The 27,430-nt window shown below is 51.8% G+C and overlaps 1 protein-coding gene across 9 annotated transcripts in view; it reads left to right on the top strand.

Moving 5' to 3' along the window:
• The window catches only part of LOC105477737 (IQ motif and Sec7 domain ArfGEF 1), a 392,170-nt gene that overhangs the window by 232,853 nt on the left and 131,887 nt on the right, over positions 1–27,430 (top strand). For 5 of the 9 annotated variants that reach the window (XM_071092237.1, XM_024791483.2, XM_024791484.2 and 2 more), the window contains one exon: positions 6,314–6,358. The exons of 3 other annotated variants lie outside the window; for them this stretch is intronic. In XM_071092237.1, coding sequence (XP_070948338.1) covers positions 6,314–6,358 — 45 coding nt within the window. Of the gene's footprint in view, positions 1–6,313; positions 6,359–11,396; positions 11,544–27,430 lie in introns of those variants that run through there. One more of the 9 variants, XM_071092240.1, reaches the window with a different exon arrangement.

The raw sequence follows: 27,430 nt of genomic DNA, 5'->3' as shown, positions 1-27,430 counted from the left end.
TCCCTCTCAGGAACACACAAGGTCATCATCTGGCTGAGACAACTCAGAGCTGCCTTTGGCCACCTGGACCCCGCCCTGAGGCCCGGATCCAGTTGTTCCTTCCAGAAAGCACAGGATGTTCTGGAAGAATTCTTTTTTTTTTTTTTTTTTTTTTTTTTTTTTTTGAGACGGAGTCTCGCTCTGCCGCCCAGGCTGGAGTGCAGTGGCCGGATCTCAGCTCACTGCAAGCTCCGCCTCCCGGGTTTAGCCATTCTCCTGCCTCAGCCTCCCCAGTAGCTGGGACTACAGGCGCCCGCCACCTCGCCCGGCTAGTTTTTTGTATTTTTTAGTAGAGACGGGGTTTCACCATGTTAGCCAGGATGGTCTCGATCTCCCGACCTCGTGATCCGCCCGTCTCGGCCTCCCAAAGTGCTGGGATTACAGGCTTGAGCCACCGCGCCCGGCCTGGAAGAATTCTTAAGGCAGCAAATGGGTTCTTTTAAAATGGCAGAACTGTCTAAGCTTGGGAGGCTTGAGGGGATTCGCTGATTCTGCGTTAGGTCTGGGAGCTTCTGAAGCAGATGGTACACATAGATGCTCCAGCAAGGATGACGTGCAGGTGGCAGAGAAGCTCATGGAAGGATGGGTAGCAGCATCCCCACAGGGAAACAAGGTTAAAACCACAGCCAGCCCCCTCTCTTCCTTTCTCCATCATTGTGGTGTGTGCTTGACTCCACTTCTCGCCTTGTCTTCCCATAAGACTTTCAGGAGTAAGTGATTTCCGGCCAAGAAAATAAAGCAAAATCGTCCCATTCCCCCGTAGATTTGGATGAAAACTGGTAATAAAATCAGGCACAACTCCAAAAGGAGACATTGGAGAAGAACCAAGCTGGGTCTATAAAGAATTACACATGAGATGGCACACATATTGGTGCTGTCTCAGGGTCACAATCATGTTGCCAAATCAAGCTGAAAATGTCACCACTATCTGGAGAGTTGGACATGTTTTATTGGGAATGTATTTTTTCTCTCTGAATATGTTATGAACGCGTTGGTTGGCTGGGTTCAGTAGTAAATATGTGAGAACTTTCATTTAAAAAAAAAAAAACCGACATGGCACCGTGTACGTCTGTCCGAATGGCTAACATAGAAAGGGACAACGTGAAACGCCAGGTGGGCTGCGGGAAAACTGGATCACTCACCTGTTGCTGGTGGGAGTGTAGTACAGCCATGCTGGAAAACGGTTTGGCAGTTTCTTTTAAAACTCATCATACACACACCATATGACCTACCAGCTGGGCTCTTGGGCATTTCTTCCAGAGAATGAAGACTTGCGTCTACACAAACACCGGTCCAAGAACACTTGTGGCAGTCCTAGTCATAACAGCCCCCAAACCGGAAACTGCCCAGATGCCCTCAGCAGGTGAATGGTTAAATACACTGTCCCAGCCATGCGGGGGAGCACTGCTCAGCAGAGAGGCAGAGCGGACCCTCCACACCCAAGCGTGACTGAATGCAGAGGGCATGGGGCTGAGTGCAGAAAGCCAGTCTTAAAAAGTGGCACACTGGATGATTCCATTTGTGTGGCACTTGAGAGATGAAAATATGATGGGGATGGAGAAGAGATGGGCAGTTGCCAGGGATGAGGGCTGGTGGGAAGAGGCGAGGGAGCTATGGAGGGTGCCCAGGGAGCCTAGTGAGGAGACGGCCCTCTGCTGGATCATCGTGGGGACCACACAGAGCTGGGTGAGAGGGAATCACAGGGACATGCAGGCGTGTGTAACTGGTGAAGTCCCCATAGGCCCAGTGGGCTGTGGCTTTCCTAGCATCGATGGTGTGCTGCAGGTGTGCAAGATGTTATCTCTGGGAAAGGCTAGGGGAGGGGCACACAGGATCTTGTACTTTTTGTTTGGAACTTTCTGTACATCTATAGTTATTTCAAAATAAGCAGTTTTTTTTTTTTTTAAAGCCCTAGGTGCAGAAACTTGGTCTGCATTAGGGCCTAAGCGTCCGTATTTCTTAAAAGCACCCCAGGGTGTTTACCCTACAGCCAGGATAGAAACACTGACCACTTCCTCATTTAGCAGACAGAAACTGAGGCAGGGAGGGAGATTTCCAAGGCCTCGCAAGTGCTGTGCAAGACAGGGGATGACCACCAGTTCCAGCTGAGCCTGAGGCCTGGGCTTCTGCTGCTCCAGGCTGGTGCTGGAGACTGAACATGAGGCAGACTGTTTGGTTTTTGTCTTTGTGTTAATTGATATTGAATTATTTTCTATGTACAGAAAAATATACACTTCATCAGCATATGGCTTGTAGAATTGTCACAAACTGAACACACTCATGTAACCAGCACCCAACCTCAGAACAGATCACACCCCAAGATCCCTGTGGTGCCCCTGCCAGTCACAGCCCATTCCCCGGGGACCCTCTCCTGACTTTGTGCAGCACAGAGCCAGCACTTTTTCCTGCTCTTGAACTTTGCATCAATGGTCGGGTGCTGTTCAGAAGCAGTGCCAGGGTGTAGGCCTGGGGCAACCAGTTGGTTCTGAAAAGGGAAAGGAAGCAGCCTCCGCAGGAGGCTGTGGAGTGGGGCTGGGGACAGAGGAGGGGGGGCCTCACTCAGCATGGCTGGAAAGGGCTGCTTGTCTCTGAGCCAGAGGTGAAAGATGGAGGAGGGACTGGACCCCTGCCCAGCTGACTGGCAGCTCTGTGTCCATGAGCCTGGACCAGGATCCCCCAAAGATCCTGGGGGTGAAGCAGGGGAAGCGACGCAGCTCCAGCAGGTGGACAGAGCTCTGGACTTGGGGCTGGCAAACCTTTAGGGAAACTGGGTGCCACTGAGCTCGTTGCTGTACCTCTCTGAGCCCCGGTGCCCTCATATATAAAATGAGACTCATATATTTATATATATAACAAATATCTATTAACATAGAGGTAATGTGTTAAAAAATATGTGTGCATATTATTATAACATTTATATTTTGTTTGTATGTTGTTGGTATCACACATAAATATATGTAATATAATACAATATAAGGTATATTGAATATCATACAAATCTTTTGAGTCCTTTGCTAGTCAGAGTAGCTTTTATGGAATGCTGACTCTGTTCTTGGCACTGTTTTAAGCCTTTTAAATGTATTAACCTGTTTAATCTTCCCAAAACATTACAGATGAAAAAACTAAAATGGGGCACAGAAAGGTTAGTTAACTTGCCCAAGGGCACTCAACTAGTAGGTGGCACAGCTGGGATTTGAACCCTGGCCCTCTTGGCTCTAGAACTCATGTGTTAACCTTTAAGCTCTCAATATACACTAGTCTATGTAATGATAATAACGATGTATCTCAAATATGCATGCAATGGCGTTTTCTGGTTTGCAAAGCCCTTTTACTTTATGGGCACTGTCTCATTTCTCAACAGCTCTGGGAGGTGGGCGCTATTATTGCTATCCCCAGGGCACACACCAGTTGGGATTGGTTCCAAATTCAGGTGTGCTGGACTGAGGGTCTCTCTGGGGACCCTGTGCACCCTCACTCTGGGCCTTTTTTACTGGGGCCTGTTCCTGGCCTGTGCACTGCTGTGCTGAGTGATGAAGAAGGACGGCAGGGAGAACAAGGCCTCAGTCTTGGCTGGACAAGGCTGCAGACAACTTGGACCCAACAGGGCGGTTGACAGAGGGAGGATCTCCATTCAGAGCCACTCCTAGCTATACTGTCTTGGAGGGGCGGAGCACTGAGGCAGCTGGTGGGAGGAGCTGCTGAGTGTTCCAGGCCACAGAGGATTTCCCGGGATGGGGAGTGGGGGCAGGGACACAGGTGGGGAGAAGTGGAGAGGGCAGGCAGGGGCCACTGCCTACTGTGGGGTTTAGCACTGGGCCACAGCAGGCCTGCGGGGCACATTGCATCCATCTGACAGTTTCCCATCTTCACATGCGGACTTCAGCGACCGTACTGTCTGGTTGGAGAGAGAGTATTGCACACAGCTCAATTCCTTGGACCCATGTACCACAGCATGTAGGGTGTAACTGTACCTCTGTGCGTGGCTCAATGAGTTAATACCTGTGAAGTGTTAACACTCCTGCCACTTATTAACTGCTCAAAAAATATTTGCTATTATTAGGGAAATGAGAGAGAGGAGAAGAAAGAAAGGAAAGGAGGGAGACAGGAAAGGAAGAAGGAAGAAAGGAGTCTGCTGAGGGAGGGTGCAAGGTAGACAGAGAAAGAGGTTGACATTTGAGCAGGGTTTTGAAGGGTGAATAGGAGTTTGCGTCTGAATAAGGAGGCAGAGAATGGAATGGTGTTCTGTGTATGGGGTCTCCCTGAGCCATACCTCAGCCTCTGTGAAGTGGGAGCATGATTCCATGTACCTCATAAGGTTAATGCAAGGGTTGGATGAGGAAGTGTGTGGGAAGAACACATAGCCCGAGGTGGGCTCCCTGCAGTAGGTGAAGATATTGCTGTTTGTCATGATGTGGCCAGAGTGAGATCAGAGCTGGGGAGTTGAATCTCTATGGCTGTGGCAGGGCAGCCCTGAGCCTGGGAATAGTGGGCTCTGCCTGTGGGGCCCAGGAACCTGGCGCCATTTTGCGGTATCTTTGTCGCATTGTATTGGTATCATCTCATGTGGCTCCTGTGCAACTGAGTGGCTAGGCTGGGGGATGGAGGGCTGGGTCCTCTTGTCCAGATCCAGGACTCCCTGAAGCCCCAAATTCCTTACCATACCCAGTATGGGTTCTGGCACTGGAAGGGAGGGAAGGCCTGCTTGCCGCCCCGCTAGCTCTCCCTCCTATAAAACCTGTTGCCCATCCCAGATTGGGCACAGGACTGTGACCAGTCCAGGAAGTGAGCTCATGGCTTCCTGGCACCACCCCTCATGTCTTCTTTTCTTCATGAGCTTTGGCAAGGCATGATTGGCACACAGGTAGAGCTGCTAAGCCCACCGTATGTGGCCCTGGGTGGGTTCTGGCTCAAGGGGAGAGGGGTGCCACCTGCGGCCTCTTATGCTGGGGCTGGAGAAGAAGGAGGCATTGCGCTGTGGACGCTCCCGCCCTTATGGACGCTCACATCCCTAAGGGATGACGTGTGGAGCAGGGCCTGGCATTGGGGATTCGAATCTGCTGAACATGGGATCTCCCAGTGGCCATGATGGTAGCTAGGCAGAAAGTAGCAGAATCACAGGCCAGCATGGGACATGGGAAGGAAGGTCAGCCTCCTTCCAGGAGTGTGTCCAGCAGGGCTCTTATACGAGAGCAAGTAGGGAAACGGAGGCTAAAGCTGGGATGACCCATGGCAGGCACCCAGCATGGGCCCAGAATGTCGGACCCCACTGTGGCCAAACATAGGCCCAGGCTTGGCCTGTGCCGTGGACTTCTAAGGTCTCAGGAGAAGCGTGTGAGGCAGCGATGGGGGGTGTGGGTGCCCCATGCAGGAAGGCAGGTGGCATTGGAGGAGAGGGTATTCCAAGGGCACGGTCTCTAGGGATGAGTTCTCTGTCATAGCTGATGCGCCCCAGGTGGGCAGGTACAGGCAGTGTTGCTGGGATGGGGCCCCCAGCCTCTAGGAAAGCATCACCCCATGCCCTGAAGATGTAGAAGGTGGGGTGTGCTGCCAGGCAAAGCAGAGACAGTCCTTTCCGATGCATTAGTTGCCCCTGTGAGAGATCTGCTTTTCCTACTCCCATTTTACACATGAGGAAACTGAGGCACAGAGAGGTGAGGGGACAGGCACCAAGTCCATGGCTAGTCATGGATGGAGGTGGGATGTGATCCTGGTTGGGCTGGCTCCAGGCCCACACCCCATAGCGCAGACCGAACTTGGTCAAAGGCAGGAGGCAGGACCCAGGCTCCTGGGCCCAGATCCAGAGCTGGGTCTCTGGGCAGGAAATCAGGGCTCCAGGGCCCCTGGGCTTCTGGCATGGAGGCTGGGTGGGCCCAAACCCATGGGTCTGCTGAGATTCCTGGTGCAGGGCTCTTTGGGGAAGGAGCATGGTGGCTCAGGTCAAACATACCCGAGGTTAAGTCTGGAGCAGCCAGAGAGGACCTTTAACCCTGCTCACTGTGCTTCCTCTCCTTGAGCCTCAGTTTCCCCATCTGAACAGGGGCAGTGGGACTTGACATTGCCATGGGCTACAGACAAGGCAGCTTCTCCGTTGACCCAGCAGGGGGAAGGAAAGCACATGGTTTCTTGCATGTGGGGCAGACACTCTTCCCAGGGCTGCTCAGTTGCCCCAGGACCTGTCTTGGGACCACCTGCTGGGGCCTGAGTGGACATGGCCCCCAAGGGGTTTGCTGTGTGTGGGACCATAAGTAACCCTGTCTCGCTTTTGCCACCTCAGGAGCTCCCTGGACACCGGAAGCAGCCTCTCAACTGACCGCTACAGGTACTGTCTTGCCATCCACCCCAGCCTGCCCCAGGATCTCCTTAGGTCCCCACTGCCCATCTGCACCCAGAGGCGGGCCTCTAGGAGCCCAACAGGGGAAATTAGCTCCACCATTTGGCCCTGAAATTCCCCCAAGGACCAGAGTACTACTGACATGTCCCCTGAGAGCTGCTACAGCTTGGAGTAGTTTCCCCTCAAATCAAGGTCCCCCCAAAGAGCATGACTGCAGTCCAAGTTCCTACCCCAAAGACCAGAGCTCAGCTGAAGGCCCCTCGGAGGATCAGGCTGCAGCTGATAGTTCCTCCGAGATCCAAGGCTGGTGGGTCTCCCGAGGACCAGCCTGCAGCCGGCAGTTCCCATGACGACCAAGGCTGCAGCCCAGGGGAGAAGCCTGACGGTTTCTATTGGTGTGCAGCTGCGCTTGGTGGGAGCCGGGGTGTCTGAGGGTCTCTGCTTCTGTGTGCTTTGTATCTTGATGTCTTCCAAAAAGAGCATTTTCTGTTTTCACAAAAAAGAAAAAAATATTGGAGACTGCGCCTAGAGGAAAGCTCCCTGGACTGGAAGTCAGCAGATCCTTGTTCCAGTCTCGTGGGCAAGAAAGACAAGTGACAGGCAGCCTGTCCTGGCAGTGGGGGTGACTTAGAGGGCTGTGTTCAGTGCATCGATGTGAATTGGGGAGGAGGGGACATCTGTACTGCGTTGTAGAGGTGACTAGAAGTCAACTGGTCCCCTGTTTGGGGTCGGAAACAAGTGGTCCCGGAAGGGAGGACCCTGTGTGGGGACCTGTGCAGGGTAGATGTGGCCAGGGCATGGAGAGGGAGGAGGGGAGTTGGGGGAGGTTTGGGAGGGAGCTTCGTCCTGCTAAAGAGCTTGGCTTCTGTGAGAGGGGGTTTTTGAACAAGCCCAAAAGGAGACTCACAAGGTAGTAGGCCCTGTCCTTGGAGACAGCAACCAAGGGCTGGGCCCCACGTGTCAGGGTTGCAGCAGATGCTATACAGGAAGGAGATGTCAGAGCGACCAACTCTGAAACTCTGGACTGCAGGGAGTGAGGGAGTGGCCATCTGGGCCCTGCTTCCCTGAGCCAGCTGGGGACTGGCAGCCCCGCCGCGTGCGCTCCTGGAGGACACAGAGCCAAGTGGTACACACGTGTATACACATGAGCAACACGCTCACGCACTCACCTGATCCTCTGCACGGACACTCCACAGTCACACCCACATAGCATCATAACAGTACTTCCTTTGCTTAGTGAAAGCTGACAATCCTTATGGCCACCCAGCAAGTCAGGGCTATTGTTAGCCCACTCCACAGACGTCACCTGCTCAGGATTCGAGACTGCGGGGGCAGAGCCGGGATTTGAACATGTGGGTATCCTGGTGTGAATGCTGCCCAACACCATAGCACACTGCCTGCCCTCATACTCACAGCTCCTCATATGCCCATTGCACAATCTCACATGCACACACGTATACACACAGACTTCAGAACATTCCCACACCCAGTTCTTCCTGTAGTCAAACTCTGGCATTGTCACTTTTGCACATGGGCACACAGCCCCCATTTTGACACATATGTGCTTGCAGGCTCACACTGGTACACACACTCTCACCCCTGATGGGCTGGCCTAGGGTGCCAGCAGGCCTGTGGGTGCCTGCATCAGGGTGGCCCCAGGGAAGGAGGCTGAGGAGGCTCCTGTAGGGGCTGAGCCTGGGCTCTGCACCACCCACCCATGCCATGGGCGCCACTGCAGCTCTGTCTGCATTGTCCACTCTGCCGGCTGGTCAGTCAGGTGCCCTGCTCGAGGCCAGCCCAGGAAAGTTCTGGCATGAAGGGAGGGTGGATGGGGCTCTTTGTTCTAGGGTGTGTAGGGGCCAAGCAGGTTCTGTGCCCCTGCCCACTCGGGTCTCACTGCACAGCCCTCCATCGGATGGAGTCACACTTGACCTTAGAGCCAGCGCCCCAGTGCCTCACTCCCTGGAGGACAGAGCAGGGGTCAGAGTGGAGGCTGTAGGAGCCTCTGCATTCTGCCATATTTCCTGAGCACCTGCGGGTGTCGGGCACTCAGGATCCCTCATTGAGCAGTCCTCTGCCTTCACAGAGCATCTGTGGCAGGTGGGAGCACAGGTAGCAAGCGGACAAAGAAATTGGTTTTTAACATAATGTGTCAAGTGGTGAAGAGCTATGGAGAAAATAAATCCAGGTGAAGGGAATAGACAGAGATGGGAGGGTGGCCAGGGAAGGCCTCTGGGCCTGGAAGCACAGGAGGGGCGAGGAGCATCCCAACAGCCTGGTGGGAACAGTGGTGCAGAGGCCCTGGGGTGGAGCATGCCTGGAGGAGTGGCCAGAAGGCAGGTGCTAAGTGGGGCCTGCCGCATCCCTGCCATCTTGCCTTGGCATGCGTCCTGACTCCCAACCCTCACAGCAGCCTCAGACACAGACAGGGCCAGGATCAATGTTCCCCTTTCACAGATGAGGATACCTGAGATCTAGAGACCAGAAGAGCATTGGTGCCAGGTCCAGGACTAGGGCCCAGGACCCCCACCACTACCATAACTCTGTGCCCTTTTTGTGCAGTGGAAGCACAGCTCCGCTACTGGGGGCAAGCTTCTGAGAATCCCGACCCTCGGACGTTCTAGAGGCCTGTGCACAGCCTAGGAATTCAGAAACAAAGGTCCCAGCCAGTAATTGCCGCCTTTCAAAGGCACAGCCGGCTTCCTCTGCCACAAGCGTGAGAGGGAAGCTAATGTCCTTCTCTGGGGGTGTAGGGGAGTGGGGGAGGAGTGGGCAGCACTTCAGGGCTGCTGGCCCCGCCTGTGCTACCTTGCCAAACAAGCACATCACACTCAGCACATCGCGTCTCCCCTGCCCACCCCCAGTTATCAGCCCAAGTGGGATGTCTTGCATCCAGCCTGGGTCCATTACAATGACACTAGGCATCCCCCTTTACCTCTGGCCTCGCACTCCCCGACTGTACTGTAGAAGGCTTGGACCCAGCCATTTGGAAAGGTCTCCCTCTCCAGCCATCCAGGATGGGTGCCTCCAAGGGAAAGTGACTACAGACAAGGCCTCCCAACCTTGGCACTACTGACATTTTGGGCGGGACCATTCTCTGGTATGGGGGCTGTCCTGTGCATGGTAAGGTGTTTAGTGACATCTAAATGCCACTAGATGCTGGCACTCTCTCCCCATTTGTGACAACCAAAATTTCTCCAGACATTACCAGATGTCCCTGCGGCAAGGGGATAACCAAGATGCCACTGGTGAAGAACCATTGCTCTAGAAGCAGCATTTTTGCTAATGACACTGAGAAAATGCCACCTGAGGTGGGAGACGTTGTTCTTTGGCTTTGCACGGGGTGGAATCAGGCCTCTGGTTCCCAGCCTGGCCTTGGAAGCTGAGCAGCCTTGCTAGAAGCACACAGAGTCTTGTCTTTTTTGTGGCCCCAGCTTCCATCCGACAGCCTGGATGTCATCCCTCCTGGCCAGCAGCTCCTGGGCTCCTGGGCTCTATATGCACTCCTGGGCTCTATGTGCACACCTCTGGGTCTTCTCTGTGCCTCTGTTTCTTCATCTGATGGGGAGTGGAGAGGTAGCAAGACCTCCTCGTCTGAATGGAATGTGACCACTGCTTTGCAAACGATGTTGGGTTGTGCAAACGTGGGCCCCAAAGTGGCCAGAGGGGATGAGTGTGGTGCCTCTGAGAGCCTTTCACACACTATTCAAGATCCTTCCTTCCACAAATGATTATCGAGCCCCTGTAGTGGGTCGGCCCTTAAAAGAGATGGGCCCCTGCCCTGGAGTAGTTGCTTGTAGTCAGGAGAAAGACAGTTAACAAGTAAACATGCAAAAGCAGGATCCTTTCGGAGAAGGGGCTGTCCCGTGGAAAGAATCAGACAGGGTAGTGACTGAAGGGGGCTGGGCTGCTATAGCTTAGACAGGAGAGGTGCTGGAATGGGACCTGACTGGCGAGGAGGAGCGGAGCTGCAGGAAGCGTGCCCGAGAGCAGACTGCGTGGAACCCAAGGGCGTGCCAGACTCACGGGGGTGTGGGTGGCCAGTGTATCTGGGAGCTGGAGCCTCAGATTTTCGGGTGGCTGGTGTGTGGGGAATGGGCCATGGGAGGGTTGGAGCAGACGCTGGGACCAGCCAGATCCCAGGAGATAAGAGGGGAGAGGTGAGGCTGGTCCAGGGCCTCCTCTCCTATTGTCTGTGACTGCCAGGTCCCCTGGCCCGTGGGGCCACCCGTTCTGCCTGGGGTCCCTCTGCCCAACAATGCGCCTGGTTGTCTGTGGCCCGGCAGCTCAGCCGCTCCCCTCCCTGGTTAGCGACCGGATTCCCCTGCCGGCAGCCAATGAGCGGCTGTCATAGCGGTTCCATTTTAGATTTTATCAATGTGTCCCCGTCACCCAGGCAACGGCAGGCGCTGGGCGACCCTGTCAGTCTTCCTCCGCCTGCCTTTCAGAGCCCAGCTGCCCCCACCCCAAGCACCATGTGGCTACATGGTGAGTTTTCCCTCGCACAGGCCGAACAGGGATTCCGCCAAACGTAATTTATCTGGCAAAAGAGGCCGGTGTTTGCCTGTCATCTGGCCCCCTCCCTACCTGCTTTCCCTGGGTCTTCCTGGCCTCAGCCACTCTGGGCCAGTCAGGCGGGTGCAGGACTGCCCAGCCAGTGCCGGCCCCACCACCCAGAGCCCCAGGGCCTGGTTGGAAGAACAGACTTGCAGAGCCACCATCAAGAACCCTAGCATCCAGGCCCCCCAGGATGATGGGCTGGGGGCCCCCACAACTTGATACAACCAGAGCTGCCTTGGTGTGTCCCAGGGACCCCCAGGGAAGCCCTCAGATGCACCAGCTAACAGAGACAGCAGCAGCATGAGCCGGGCCGGGCGAGCCGCATGAATGAGTTGCTAGGCTTTTGTGCTGGCTGTTCTTTGTATTGGAGGCGTGTACTGTACAAGCCGCGCCGGGCGGGCTGGGCCATGTGAGTGGGGGCCGCCGTGGCAGGGACCAGGGCGGGCCGAAGCGGCCGGTTCTCCACCTCCCACCAGCCCCTCTCCGTGTCTCCGCGGAGACACTACCGTGGTCCAGCTGGAGACCACAAGGTGAAAATGCTCAAGTTCAAGGCCTTTTGCCTGGATTACTGGCAGTTCCTGTGCCTACAGCCCCTGCATGGAGCCTACAAAAGGTAAGTCGACCCTCTGGGGAGAGCCTTGGCCACTAGGGCAATGGGGCCCGGAGGGAAAGTTCGCTCTGAGCCTGCCCGACTGCAGGGCTTCCTCATCTTGGCGGAGGGTCCCCGCCACTGGCCAAGACCAGTGGCGGCATTTGTCGTGGTTCACTTTGCAACTGGGCTTAACTGTTCTTTCCTCTCCCTCTGGCCTGAAACTGGTAGAGTTTCTGCAGAGAAAGGGTCAGCCTGGACTGCTCTGTGGCCAGGCACTGTGTTTCATTGTTCCGTGCTGCTGGGGTGAGCCCTAGGCAGGGAAGATGCACCGGTCCGGGGTCCTGGTCTTTCCCGGCACACTCGCTCTGACCTCGTGGGTTGGATGACTCAGGGGTTGGCCTGCCTCCTCCCTAAGCACAGGTTTGAGGAGGCAGAATTGGGGGTCCCCTGGTCAGGAGATCAGGAGACCGAAGTTCAGTCCCTTTCCTGGCTGTGCGATCTTGGGCGAGTCACTTTCCCTCTTTGAGCTAGTTTCCCATCTGTAGGGATTTGGACTCGATGACATGGATTTGGGGACTGCTCCCTGAGGTGACAGGGGCTGTAGGCACCCCAAGCCCAAATGTTCATACCCCCGGCAGCTTCTTCCGAGCATGTGTGTTCTTCCAGTGCACACCTTGGTCAAGAAAGACCTGCATCTGGGCCAGCAGGAGATCATCGTGGAGCCATCGCCATGGTCACCTTGAACAGCGTGTTATTAAAGACCTGGAGGAAGGAATTGTTCCTTCTATTCTGAGGGAATTAGTTTTTCCTGATTTCACACTCTGTGAAGTCTGCGGCCATTAGCATACGAGCAATTCTGGGAAAGTGTGGGAGCTTTTCTTCTCCCTTCCAGTGGGCTTTCTCCAAAGGGGGAGGGCACAGAGGGTCTCACAGCAGCTGTAGAAAGGAAGTCCCTGCTCTTGGGAGGGTGCCAGCAAGAGTGGCCTGTCCTGCGTCTGATTAGTGCAAGCCACATCAGAGAGGAGCCCGACACCCAGTGGGCCCTGAGCGCTGTGGTACAGCCTTTCACCCGACCCCTGCCCCCAGGCTTGCTCACGTGGCCTCAGGAGGGCACATCCAGCTGTCAGTGATTCAGTGTCTACCGCAGTGGGGCACTTTATATACTTAATTGTTCATCCTCATCCCTCCTGCAAAAGAAGCATTGAAGCCCCTGTGCATAGGTGAGCAGAATAAAACCAGAGGGCAGGCAACTGCAGAAGAGTGGCCACGGGATCTGACCCATCTTTCCTGTCTCGAGATGCAATCTCTCTTGAATGTCTACAGTCTCAGGCCATATAGACGCCACAGTCCTGGGCCAGGCAGGGACAAATGAGGGACAGACCCTGCTCCACAGGGCTCAGCTGGCCAGGCACGAGTCATGGTCAGAGTCTTGACAGAGGAGCAGGGCTGGGTGCGGGGACTTCATGGAGGAGTTGACAGCTGAGCCAGGTGGTGAAGTGTCTGGAGGAGTTTGCTGGGCTGAGATGGGGAGCACAGGTGTTCCGGGCAGAGGGGAAACCACGTGGGAAAAACCCAGAGGCTTTGAAAGGGAAGGGTGTCTTCGGGTCATGGCAAGAGGTCATGGAGCTGGGAAGGGGTACCAGGGACTGGGGCTCAGGACCAGGGCCTGGGCCTTGTCCTGCATTCAGCGGGGAGCCCATGAAGGATCTTAGCAAGCAAGTGGCAAGCTGAGAGTCACACTTTGGGGGCCACGTGGTCCAAGAGTGAGAGGCCTGGCTCAGGCTCTAGGAGGAACCCGTGAGAGCGCCCTTTGTCCCCTCCCCTGACCTATGGAGGTTCTTACTCAGAGCCTGTGCTCTTGTTCTTAAACCCTGACTGTGCTCCAAAGACAAATAAGACTAATCCTTGAGGAGCTCCCAACCTACAAAGGGAAGAGACCTATTAACAATTCATGAATGTTAAGAACGGGGGTAAACAGAGGGTGCACAAAGTACCAGCAGCCTGAGGGAGGTCTTATTGGAAGGCTTCCTGCAGGAGGCGGCATCTGATCTGGGCCTAGGTATGGGAGTTGGAATTTTCCAGACAGGGAAGGGCACTGTGGGTGGAAAACAAAGCATGAACAAACGTATGGGGGTGGGACCAAGCCTGGCATGGTGCATAAATGATCAGAGGTGAGGCTGAAGCCTAGTTGTGTGTCAGGGGAAGAGCTAGAAAGGAAGGTGGGGCAGTGAAGCTCAGTGAGCGTCTGTTACACGTGAGGCATTGTTCTAAGCACCAATTCTGTGCACTAACGCCGCGAAGTGGAGTCATGATTCTTCCATTTTCCAGGTGAAGAAACAAAGGCACAGGGAGAAGTAGCTTGTCCAAAGGCTCATGGCCAGTCCGTGGTGCTACTAGGATTTAACCAGGGGGTCCAGCTGTGGAGGCTGCGTGCTGCCAGCTGAGCAGCTCCGGCTGTCCACCCTGGCAAATGACATGCTGAGGGCTGGGGGCAGTCATCTTTCCAGCAGTTGTCGACCAGAAATGATGATGCATCAGCCAGGTGGGCAAGAACTCAGACTTTGTGGTCAGACCTCACTGTGGCAGGGAGCTTAGAAAAGTCACTTTTCGGCCGGGCGCGGTGGCTCAAGCCTGTAATCCCAGCACTTTGGGAGGCCGAGACGGGTGGATCACGAGTTCAGGAGATCGAGACCATCCTGGCTAACACGGTGAAACCCCGTCTCTACTAAAATACAAAAAAAATTAGCCGGGCGAGGTGGCGGGCGCCTGTACTCCCAGCTACTCGGGAGGCTGAGGCAGGAGAATGGCGTGAACCCGGGAGGCGGGGCTTGCAGTGAGCTGAGATCCGGCCATTGCACTCCAGCCTGGGCAACAGAGCTAGACTCCGTCTCAAAAAAAAAAAAAAAAAAAGAAAAGTCACTTTTCCTCCACAGCTGTGTAACATGGGAGAAGAAGGATGCTTAGCTCACCTCTCGCACTTGTGTGAGGATTTCAAGGGTAAATGCTGGGAAAACACTGAATATACAGCACTTAGTAGGGGCTTTGCAAGTAAGTGGCTGTGCTCACCCAAATGGATCCTTCCCCAGGAAGGCTCTGCAAATGGAGCCACTTGGCTTTTTGCCTGATGCCATATTCCGTTGTTTAAAACAGCGATCCCAAACTTAAGAGCATGAAAGGGGTGTTTTGCAGACAATGCATAATTAACCACTTCTAAACACAGGGTGTGCCAGGCTCCCTCAAAGCTGTTAATTATTCTTCATTAGTGATCTTAAATTAATGTAAAATAATCCTGGAGCTCTGCCAGAGGCTGGGGCAGGGGGAGGAGCGGAGCCGCTTATTTCTGGAAAGAAATCTTCACGGTGCGGAAAGAAATCTTCACGGGGCGCCTCTGCGTTCTGCCTTGCTTGCGGGGAGGTGCCTCTGTAGACTCTTTAGCTCTGGCCCAAAGGCCATTATGGGAGGCAGTGAGCCCTCTCCCAAGTTCCCAGAGCCCAGCTGACCTCAGGGTACTTTGGTTAATGAAATAGTTTAGGTGGGAAGAAAATGTGGAGGAGAGTAGTATACCCATCACCCAGCTTCCAGAATAAGCTGTTAGTGATGTGATGGACCACCCCTGTGGGCCACCCCACAAATCTGATGCCTCCCTGCTTCCCCAGAGCTAAGCCTAAACAGTCCCTCTTGTTTGGTGTGTAGATTTCCCATGCACATTTTTAAAAATTGCTGTAGGTACATAGTAAGTGTATATATTTATGGGGTACATGACATGTTTTGATACAGGCATGCAACGTGAAATACACACTTCATGGAGAATGGGGTATCCATCCCCTCAAGCATTTATCCTTCGAGTTACAAAGAATCCAATTACATTCTTTCAATTATTTTTAAAATGTACAGTTCAGTTATTATTGGCTATAGTCACCCTATTGTGCTATCCAATAGTGGGTCTTACTCATTCATTCCTTCTATTTTTTGTACCCATTAACCATACCTACCTCCCCCTCTATCCCCCAACTACCCTTCCCAACCTCCGATAACTGTCCTACTCTCTTTGTCCATGAGTTTAATTGTTTTGATTTTTAGATCCCACAAATAAGTGAGAACAAGTGATATTTTGTTTTTCTGTGCCTGGCTTATTTCACTTAACATCATGACCTCCAGTTCCATCCATGTTGTTGCAAATGGCTGGATATCATTGATGGCTGAGTAGTACTTCGTTTTATACATATATATACACACACATATATCTGTATTTATATATATACACTTATATATATACTTTATATATTTATATATACATATATATTTACATATGTATATATTTTATATATATACCAAGTTTTCTTTATCCATCTGTTGCCATGCACATTTTTACAACGTTGTTAACACAAAAGATTGTTTTACATGTTTTTAAACTTTAGATCATAGTATTATAAACTTCTAGTTGCTTTTTTAAAAGTTTCAATTATGGTAAAACACACATAGAATTAAAATCCACCATCTTAACCATTGTACAATTCAGTGGCATTAAGTACATTCATGTTATTGTGCAATCATTCCCACCATCCATCTCCAGAACTTTTTTATCCTCCCAAACTCTGTACCCATTAAACACTAACTCCCCCCGCACCCCCAGCAGCCACCATTCTACTTTCTTTCTCCATGAATTTCACTGCTCTTCCATATGAATGGAATCAATACAGTATGTTTTTATTGTTGTTATTTCGTTATTTCACTTAGCAGAGTGGTCTCAAGGTTCATCCACGTTGTAGCATGAGTCAGAATGTCTTTCCTTTTAAGGCTGACTCATACTCCACTGTAAGTATGGACCACGTTTTGCTTATCCTTTCATCCACGAATGGACGCTTGTGTTGTTCCCACCTGTTTGCTATTGTGTGTAGTGCTGCTATGAATGTGGATATGCAGATATCTCTTCAAGATACCACATGTAAAGCTACTTAGCACATATAAACACTCAAAGAAAGTAATAATAAATAAAAATAAATTGTTTAAAAAAGCAAATTATGAAAGGAGCCAGTCAGACTGCATTCCCACTTCTCCTGACTTCAGAACTGCACTGTCCCCTCAAGCCACAAAGCCACCCAGGTGCCCCCTGTAGAGCCACTCCTCCCTGGACTGAACTTCCCTGGCCAATAGATGAGGCCCGGGGCATCAGCTGTGTGGGGGGTGCCCGACAGCCTTGGATGAGCTCGGGAAGCTCGGCCAGCTTGTTTTTTCAGTCAACATTTTATTGGTAAGATTCATCCATGTTGCAATGTATAGATCTCATTGATTGATTTTCATTGGTGTATAGTATTTCATGGTACAGCCATGCCCCGGTCTGAGTATCTGCTCTCCTGTTCTTGTGTATTTTGGTGATGTCCCATTTGTCAGTGTTACAGACAAGGATGCAGTGAGCCCTTGTCCCTGCCTCCTTGTGCATGGCTGCGGGCATTTATGGAGGGTTTGTACCAGGATGGCACAGGAGTGTCTTTAACTTTCCTGGGCTTAGTGAGCTTGCTTTCCAAAGTGGCCCTGGCAGTGTGTAGCCTTACCAGCAGTGGGTGAGAGTCCCACGTCCCCACATTCTTTCTACACTCGATATTAAAAGCTAGGTGTTTTTTTTTAATGTAAAGATGAGAGAAAGAGAGATTCAGAGAGGAGAGCATGTAAATGGTATGGGGGCACACCTGTAGCTCGACACAGCCCTAGGCATCCTGGAGTGGAGGGTGAGGTGCACATGTGCTGTGGTCTGTGTAGTTCCAGGCCCTCCATAGTAAGAGGATTCCAAGGGTGGTAGGAACTCTGCCCACACGCTGACTTTGCAACCTCACCTTCAGTATGCCATGGATGCCGTTGTCTGGTTTGGGATGTGGGACTAGTTCTGATCACATAAGGTGCCAGCTGATCTGATGCGCAGGTTTCACAGATTGCTTCTATTAGAAAGAACAGAGGCCAGGGATCTCGAAAACACAGCATCTAGAAACTCACTTTGGGACGAGCTCCCCCAACTGCCGGCTCAGTAAGGCAGCTCAGTGGATGGGATTCCAAGCACATAGCCTGGGAAGCTAGCTGAGCTTCCTGGGCTCATCCAAGGCTGTTGGGCACCCCCCACACAGCTGATGCCCTGGGCCTCATCTGTTGGCCAGGGAAGTTCAGTCCAGGGAGGAGTGGCTCTACAGGGGGCACCTTGGGTGGCTTTGTGGCTTGAGGGGACAGTGCAGTTCTGAAGTCAGGCGAAGCGGGAATGCAGTCTGACTGGCTCCTTTCATAATTTGCTTTTGTAAACAATTTATTTTTATTTATTATTACTTTCTTTGAGTGTTTATATGTGCTAAGTAGCTTTACATGTGGTATCTCTGTCAATCCTCACAACAGCCTTGTGAAATGAATACTATTATTTTTTCCATATTTCAGACAAGGAAAAACTGAAGGCATAGAGGTTAAATGACCAGCCTAAGGTCACAGAAATGGAGTGTAATTTATCAACCCAGGTGACCAACTCCACTGAGCTACACTATCTTGTGTCTCCTCCACACTAATGAATGCTTTCTGACTGCATGTAACTGTCACGGTTGTTATGATGGTGTAACACATCACCCCAAAACTTAGTGGTTTAAAATCCCATAGAACTGCAACTTGGGCAGAGTCTGCTCTACTCAATGTTAGCTGGGCTTTGAAGACTGGGGCCTGGATTCCTAGGAAGCCTTACTTGCCCCCCACCCACCCAGCCACTCACTCACTCCCTTCCTCACCTTGCAGATGCTACTGGCTGACAGCTGAGACCTTAGCCAGGGCTGGCAGCCAAAACACCTGCACAGGACTCTCCATGTGGCCTGGGCATCCTCACAACATGACGCCTGGGTCCCAAGGGTGAGCAATCCAAGGGAAAGAGAGCCAAGTAGAAATGGCCACCTTTTATGACCAGGCCTCAGAAGACACACAGCATCACTTCTGTGGCATGATCTTCACCAGGACAGACAAAAAAGTGCTGCCCAAGCCCATGGTGAGGGACTTAAACTCTACACCTGATCAGGAGTGGCAAGGTTCTGGCAGAGCATGTGGGACAGGAGATGAGGTTGCAGCCATGTTTGGAAATAGAATCTGCCACAATAGCAAATCACTTCTCCACTCTAACCCTCGGCATCCTGGGGTTGGGAAGAGGACCTAACAGGTGTTGGGGGCACTTGGGATCCAGTGGCATTCAATCAATGGTGGGTTTTCTTTTCCTTAATGGAGTCAGTTGAAATAAAGTGTGGTGATTATTCAAGAGAGGGGGCAATCATTTCAGCTGGGGAAGCAGGAGAGGATTCTTAGAGTTGTAGAGCTGAGATGGGTCTTGAGGGATGAGGAGGACTTGTCACGTCCACGTAGGGAAGACAGCGTCCTTGGCAGGAGAGTCCTGAGAAGGATGTGCACATGGTGCCTCGTGTCTGATGGAGTCTTTGGTGGAGGGCAACAGAAATGGCCCCAGGCCAACTACAGCAAAAAGGGAGTTTACTGAGCCACTCTTGGGAGTTCAGGGGACCAGCAGGAAGCTAGAGAAGTGGATTAGGAGCCAGGGCGCCTACTCTGTACCCCCAAGGGCAGGCTCACAGCTGTGAACAAAGCTCCCCGGAAGCCCACAGCCCTGTGCCGCCACTCAAGCTGTCAAATCTCAGGAGAGTTTCATTGGCCGAGTTCAGGTCCTGTCCTGCTGCTTGGCAGTGCTGGGATGTCAGTGGAGGAGGAGAAAGCAGGATGGAGCCTCCAGGGACCCTTGGGCTTCCGTGGGGCACAGGTTTCTGAATTCCTGCCCCACCAGCACTGTGCCCTGTCGGGGAGAGGCCAGTCCCTGGGGACATGGGAATGCTGTTAGGGGAGCCTGTGTGCCAGACAGGACCTGCATGTGGGCCTGTATTCCCTGTAATAGCAAGCATTAGCTCAGACACTTCCGCCGGCCTGGTGAGATTCAGGAGCGGGTGTAGGTGAGAAATACCCCAGAGGGGCAGGTTGACCAAACTGGCAGGGCCTTGAGAAACTTGTCCTCAGCAGAAAAGGTGCAGTGAAGGAATGAGAATCAAGCATCCAGAGCCGAATCCGGCTGGTTTAGAGAGAGCAGCTGACCCCCTAGTGCGAGTCATGGGCTGCCTGGCCTCAGTCAGCAGATCCTCACTGGGCCCATCCAGAGAGCATTTAAAGCAAGCGTTGCAGGTGTCAGCAGGCTCCGCACTGGCTCAGTCTTTCACTACGCCCTCTACTCCTCCCTGGCTGCCTTCTGTGTTAGCAAGATCCCACTGGTGGCAAGAAGCGGGAAACGGGTATTAGGTTCATGGAGATTTGATTCGGGGAAGCATTCTTGCTGGGTCAAGACCTTACCAGCTTCTCACCACAAACACTTCTTGCTCTTGGTAACTGCTGGATTTAGCATATGAGATGAGTCCATCCCAAGTGACTGTTTGCACCTCAGCGGTTTCTTGGCAGCCACCTGGTTGAACAGGTCCTTCCTTCCGCAGGGGGGAGATCGTGCCAACCTGAGGAGCTCCACTTGCCCAGTTGACTCTGTGGGGAGACATCTGGTCCTGAGTGGTTGCAAGCTGAGTCCTTTGCCTGGCAGGGCCTGTCACAGGCTGAAAAGTGTCTCCCTGAATTCATCTGCTGACGTCGTAACCCCAGTACCTCCGAATGGGACCTTTTTTGGAAATAAGGTCTTTAATGGGAGGATTAGGGTGGGCCCTAATGCAATCTGACTGGCGCCCTCATAAGAAAAGGAAATTGGGCCGCCTACAGTGGGAACACCATATTCATCTCATGTGTCAACTTGCCTAGGCCATAAAGTGACTGGATGTCTGGTCACACATTACTCTGGGTGTGTCTGTGGGGCGTTTCTGGATGCAATGAACATTTGGATTGGGCTGAGTGAAGCCGAATGCCCTCCCCAGCCTGGGCGGTCCTCTTCCAGTCAGTTAAAGGCCTGAATTGAACAGAAGGCTCAGTAATCAGTAAGAGGGTCTCCTGCCTGGTGCCCACAGGCTGGGACGTCGGTATTTTCCTGCCTTCAGACTCAGACTGAAACATAGGCTCTTCTTGGGTCTCAAGCCTACTGGCATTTAGACTGAAGCTAAGTCATCAGCTCTCCTGGGTCTCTTGCTGACTATAGATCTTGAGACTTGTCAGCCTTTGTAATCATATGAGCTAATTCCTTATTTTTTAAAAAATGTGTATACATACATATACCTATATATGCATCTCCTATTGGCTCTGTTTCTCTGGAGACCCCTGACTAATACGCCATGCGAAGACACAGGAAGAACACAGCCACATGCAAGCCAAGAAGAGAGGCCTCAGCAGAAGCCCATCTTGCTCTGACTTCCAGACTCCAGAACTGTGAGGAAACTCATTTCTGTTGTTTACACCCTGTGGTCTGTGGTGTTTTGCTACGGACGCCCCTGCAAATCAATACAGGGCCTCTCTGTCTTCATCTGTGAAGTGGGCACGAGGACCTGTCCTCGGGCTCGTCAGGAGACGCTGTCTGGGCGTGTGTTCTGTGCCCTCAGCAGAGCTCATGTGTCTGGTGTTTGGTGGTCAGGGCTGGGATTAGGGTGAGACAAGTGAGATGTTCACCTCGGCACAGAATTTAAGGGGTGCCAAAAGACTCAATAACCAAGTAAACAAAATATTGAATTTTAAAATAAACACAGGCTGTTGTTTATCTTGCAACACCATGTGAGTATTGTAAAGCGAGAGGTCATTTCCAAAGGCACTGCAGTTTCCAGGCCCGGAGGCCCTCGTGTGCCCTGCAGTGCTGGTTTTTGAGGGTTGACAGGGACATGTGAACAGATCGAGCAATGTCGGGCTTTATATATAATGTTTTAAAAATATTTTTAAAGCTTTATTCGTTTTTTCTACTTGGTTCAAAATATGGGGGGGCTATTTTGGTGTTTTAGGGGTGCACATTTATCCTTCTGTGTCAGGTTCCAACCTGGCTCCGTGCAGCGTAGTTGCTGGCCCTGGGCTGGCCCATCCGCATCCTGCAGGCTCAGCCTATGGAAGTCACAGCAGTACAGCCTCCCCCATGCTGCCCTGCACTGTCCGCTTTCACGGGGCCAGCCTGGGTGTTCTCCTTGGAAGGCCTTCCTGGGAACATTGCCCCCGAATGTGTGTGTGAGAGGCTTAAGAATCAGGGGTTGTTTCTCCGTAGAGGACCGCATGAGGTCAGTTGGCAGCTCTGGATGAGCTGTGAGGATTGGAGAGTAGTACCGAGTCAATGTCAGTGCCCTCATTTTGAAAACCGAACTGTGATTATGCCAGAGAACGTCCTTGTCTTTAGGAAAGACACTTTGAAGGAGTAAGGGGCTTGAGGTGGACACGTTACTCTCAATTACAGGGGGAAAATGTGTATGCGAGCACAGGTATGTGTGCGTAGAGAAACGAGAATATGAGAAAGCAAATAGGATACAATGGTAACAAGTGGGGAACCTGACTGAAGGCTATACAGGAGTTCTTTGTACTCTTCCTGCAACTTTTCTGTAAGTCCGCAATTAATTCAGTATCTAAAGTTTTAAAAACAGAGCCAGAGGTTTCTGAGGGCTGGCTGCAGATGCTCATGAAGTTCTCTACCCTAGACCTCCTCCACCGCATTCTTAGTCCTTCAGGTGTCAGCCCGCGTCTCCTCCTTACAGAGGCCCTCCCCATCACCTTGTCTAGCATAGCACCGCCCTCCCCTCACCTTTCACGTCACTCAGTTTTGTTTTCTTTGTCACCCTCACTGTCCTGGGAAACTATCTCATTCATTTGCTCAGCGTTTTTGTCCTGCATCCCCTGTCTGCAAATGTCGGCTCCATGAGACTGTCCGTCTTGGTCACTCCTGCCCCTCTGCCCTCTGTGCCTGGCACACAGTGGGTTCTCAAGCAATATCTGTGAACAAGGGAAAGGTTAGATGATCACAGTTCTAAAGGTCAGAAAACCTGGAGTCTTGTCCTTTCTGGTTATCCCCCGTGGACTTGCCAGGAGACCTGGGGCAGTGTCCTGCTCGCCCGTGGACCTCGGTTTCCTCATCTGTACCCAGCCCTATAGCTTTTGGATTGCGTGTTGCAGAAAGCCCCAAGGTTCTGCAGAGGCTGAGTCCCCCAGCTGAGCCCCTCCCTGCTGTAGGTAGGGGCCCTTGTCTACCAGCTGGGGTGGACCTGTCCCTGCCCCCAGGCTTGTCACCACCATTCCCTGATAAAGGAGAAGCATGTGGCAGAGAAAATGAGCTGCGTGGCCCTTACCTGTAGGCCAGTGCCCCCAGAAAGGTGGGTCCAGGTAAGAGTGAGTTCAGTTCTCTCCCTGGGCTTCTTTGTAACAAAAATGGGGCAGGTTTTAAGCCCAGCATCTTTGGCAGGAAACAGTATCTGTGTGAAACTCAATAACATTGTCTTGTTTTCATGGTAACCTTCTACTTACAGCAGATGATCCTAGTTTTCCATTTAAAGGAGTGATATAAGGTTTCCTTTTAAAATAAATGTATTCAGGGGTGAAATCCAACCTATGTATTAATTTGTGCATTGCTTTTAGCTTCTGATTGTTGAAAGTGTGAAATGTGTGGAAATGAAGATAGCTGCTTGGTGAAGGTGAACCTCGGAGTTGTAAGGCGAATCCCACGACTGTATGGCACAGCTTTGCACCTTATGCTTGAGTTTCTTCCACCCACTCCATGCTGTTTTTCATGTTCAGCTCTCCCAAAGGGTCTCCAGAAATGTCTTTTTACAGCTGGTTTGTTCAAATCAGGGCCCTAACAAGATCCACACCGTGCACGTGTCTCATAAGTATCCTTTTACCTAGAGGCTCCTCTTCCTTTTTCATCCTTGCAGTATTTGTTGAAGGAACAAATTTGCCTGTGGCATGTCCCACATTCAGGATTAGGCTGATTGCCTCCCTCATGATGTCATTAAAGCTGTTCCTCTGTTACCTGTAGTTCCTGTTAACTGGGAATTAGATCAGGAAGCTTGATTAGACTCAGGTCCAATTTTTTAAGCCAGATGATTTTAAAAGAAAATATTTAATAAATACTAGAATGGAAAGAGAGTGCACCACAAAGATGCAGCGAGGCTGGGCACAGTGGCTCATGCCTATAATCCAGGTACTTTGGGAGGCCAAGGCAGAAGGATCACTTGAGACCAGGAGGAGTTTGAGATCAGCCTGGCGGACATGGCGAAACTCTGATTCTATTAAAAATACAAAAGTAGCTATGTGTGGTGGTACATGCCCATAATCCCAGCTACTCAGGAGGCTGAGGCATGAGAATCACTTGAACCTGGCAGGAGGAGGTTGCAGTGAGCAGAGATCGCACCACTGCACTCCAACTTGGGCAACAGAGACTGTTTAAAAAAAAAGATTTTAGACAGAGCATGATGGCTCATGCCTGTAATCCTAACACTTTGGGAGGCTGAGATGGGAAGATTAGTTGAGTCCAGGAGTTCAAGACCAGTCTGGTTAACATAGCGAGACCCCCTCTCAAAATAAATAAGTAAGTAAAGGTGGGGCGAGGGTGGAGTTGGGAATGGTCTGGGAATGCAGGAAAGCAATGGAGCAGGTTCAGGCAGCAGACTTACCTCTACAGGTCTGGGTATTGGGAAACAGCCCAGAGGCAGCAGATGACAAGGGAAGGAGGCAGGGAGGCCAGTGAGGAGGTGAGGGCCAGCCCAGGGTGCTGCATTCCTCACCAGTCCTCACCAGTCCTCTTTGAAGGGGATTTGTGTGGATATGTGCACGCATGCACGCACACACACATCTCACACACCGCATGTGTGCACACACACACGCACAAGGGGAGGGTTCCTATTTGGCCCCCCTTGACCTGCATGGCAAGACCCAGGGAGTCAGGATACAGGGGCTAAAGAATTGAGGCCTGTCAGCACAAGAGTGGGGGTTGAAGGGAGCAACTTTCTTCTTTGTCTAAGGAAGGGGCTAGTGAATAGGCACAGCCTGCAACAAAAGGGATTTAGGTTAGACATTGAGAAGGACTTCCAAGTCAGCCGAGGAGAGCCATGTTACGTAGCAGTTATGAAGTATGTCTCAGAGCAAAGCTGCTTCAGTTCAATTCCCTGCCCTGCCATGTTCTATCTGTATAGCCCTGGGCATGTCTATGGACCTCTCTCTGCCTTCCTTTCTTTATCCTATAGATGAGATAGTAACAGCACCTACCTCATGGGATGGGCCTAAGCATTAAATGAATTAGTCACACATAGAGGAGTGGCTACAAGAACCATTCAGTAGCCCTTCGGTATCACCATTCTTGTTGTGTTGATGGAGAGCTGTGTCACCCTGGAAGTTTTAAAGACAACCACAGCCAGAAACTTTCAAGGCTAGAGGCTTAGAAGGGCAGTTACTGCATATTCGTGATCTTCTATATAGCTTTACACAGTGCAGTCACACAGCATTAGCTCCTTCCATTTGCTTCATCTTCACAACCCCTGGAGATAGATCCTATTTTTCTCCCCATGTTGTGGATTAAGAAACTGAGGTAGGCCAGAAGGTGTGAGGAACAGCTTGTGAGGATCCCTTGGCCAGTGCAAGTCTCAGAGTCAGGACTTCTGATCTGAAGTCCCAGAAGTCCCAGATCTGTGGCTTCCTTGCTGTGTGACCTCAGGGCAAGTCACCTCCCACCTCTGAGACTCCATTCTCCATCTCCAACAGTGAGGAATGAGGCTGGAGTCTCCGGTGCCTACGTTGTCTGATTTCCTTGCATAGAAGATCTGAACACAAACCCTGATGGTCAAACCCGGTACCATCTGCCCTCCCCATGGCTGAAAGGAAACGTGTCAGAACCCTCAGAAGGGACAACCTATGGGGACTGGCTGTCACTTTGACTGATTGCTAATGTCAGTCCTGCCATCTGGGATGCCATCTGTCCCACAGCCATGACACCTGCAGAGGTACCCAGTTCTAGGGTCTGGCTCTGCCCTGACCCCAGTTGGGGTCACCTTAGCAAGTTCTTGGAAAAACATCCCCCAAACAGCCTCCACCCAGATGCTCAAGAGCTGCTCAGGATCCTGTTTCTACCCTCCCATGGCATAACTCGATAAGATTGTACAATTGTCTTTATACTTCCTGCTGGCCTAGCCTGGCCCAGCCTCAGGGGACAACTGACAAACAGAGGCCAGACGGGAAGCAGACCCTGGCCCCAGATCCCACCCTGGCAGGTCATGTCCCTTATCTGGGACGCAGTTTTATTTGCAAAATAAGGGCAGAGGGATCAAGTGAGCTAGTTGTTCGTTCACTCATTTGGCAGGTATTCATTCATTAACTCCCCCTCTGAGCCAAACCCTATGATTGAGGCATGAGAAATGGATACGCAAACCCCCTATTTGCCCTCCTGTCACTTCCAGTCTGGGATTTTCAGCCCTGCGGGGCTGTGAGGGGCCACAAGCATCTCTGGGAGCTGAAACAATCATGGGCAGCTTCCTGGGGGAGGTGGTAGCTAAGTGGACCTTGAAAGGCAAGAAGGAGCAGGGGATATAAGAGGTGTCCTGTGGGCCAGACACTCACAGGTGTATTTTATTTGGCTTTCATAGGATTAGCCTACATATCATTGTAAATTTGAATTTACTGCAAACATATAAAAATCAAGAGCTTTTATGTAAAAACCTGGATTTCTGATATCTGAAAAATCAGAGCCCTTATTCCTGCAGAGCAGCCATCAGCCAGAGCCAAGCCATAGTTGTTCCGTTTGACCAGTGGGAGTGCCCCCATTCTGCCTTGCCTCACCATCCCTCCGAACCTGCTCCCACCGGCCATCCTTGTGTTCGTCACCGTGGATGGAACCTCCATTTTTCTAGTTGCTCAGGCCAGAAACCCAGTCATCATCTTCCACTCCTCTTTTCTCTCTCACCCCCTCATCTTCTTGATCAGACATTTCTACCGGTTCCACTTTAAGAATGTCTCTAGAATCCAACCTCTTGTCCCTACCTTCCTGTCCACCACCCCAGTCCAAGCAACAGTTCCTCCCTGGCCCCTGCTTGGGCCATCGCCCCCTTGTGGTCTCTTTTCTGCACAACAGGTAAAGTGAGGCCCTGCAGGCCAAGTCTGGCAACTTGGACGCTGGCCCTTTGTGCTCCCTAAGATGGACTTGGGGAAGCTCTTCTCTGCCTTCTTTCCCAGCTCCTGCCCTGAAGTGAGTGCCCAGCCCCTGCCCGCACACTGGGATATTAGTGGCCGTCCTAGGCCTGAGACAAGATGGTGGAACTCAGGATGCCAGCTGCCCGGGAGGCTGGGAGCCCACCACTGTCCTCCAAGACCCAACGCTCTTAGCATCCTGGACTTTCATTTTTCCGTTTGGAAAATAGGGGCACCCCAGCACCCCATCCTCAAAAGGCCAGTGCTTCTTGAGAAGGGGGATTCAGGGTTTTGAAGTTCAGCCAACTCGGTGTGTGTGCCTTCCTGTGCCTTGCATGGCTCGGCACCATTGGAAGACTGCGGATATAAATGACAAGTGATTTATTTTGTTTTCAGCCTCCAGAGCTTCAGCTTTAGAGTCAGATAGGCAGAGCTGGGTTTATATATCATCCTGAGTATCTAACCTTAGCATCTGAACCTCAGTTTATTAATTTGTTAAAAAAAAAAAGAAGCTGGGGAGATAATAATAACTGCTACTTCATAGGGTGATTGTGCAAAGAACTAAGCTGTGTAGATCTCCCCACCCACCCCTCCCCTGCTCATGTGAGCTCTCAGAGCAGTGAGGGAGGGATGCAGAGACAGGTCATCCAAGTGCAGGGAAAAAATGGCTGCAGTCCAGGCTCAGGGAACGAAGAGGATGCGGGGCAAAAAAGGATGGACTCCTGGAGAAGGGAAGTGTGTCATCCAGAGAAATGATCTAGTTCATATGCCTTCTTGATGGCACAGCCCACTGTGGGAAATCGTTTTCATTTGCTCCCTTGGTTCAGAAGGAAGGC

This window comes from Macaca nemestrina, chromosome 2 (genome assembly GCF_043159975.1).
Source record: "Macaca nemestrina isolate mMacNem1 chromosome 2, mMacNem.hap1, whole genome shotgun sequence".
NCBI lineage: Eukaryota > Metazoa > Chordata > Mammalia > Primates > Cercopithecidae > Macaca > Macaca nemestrina.
Note: the sequence above shows the minus strand (reverse complement) of the source record. Positions and strands in the feature narration are given on the sequence as shown.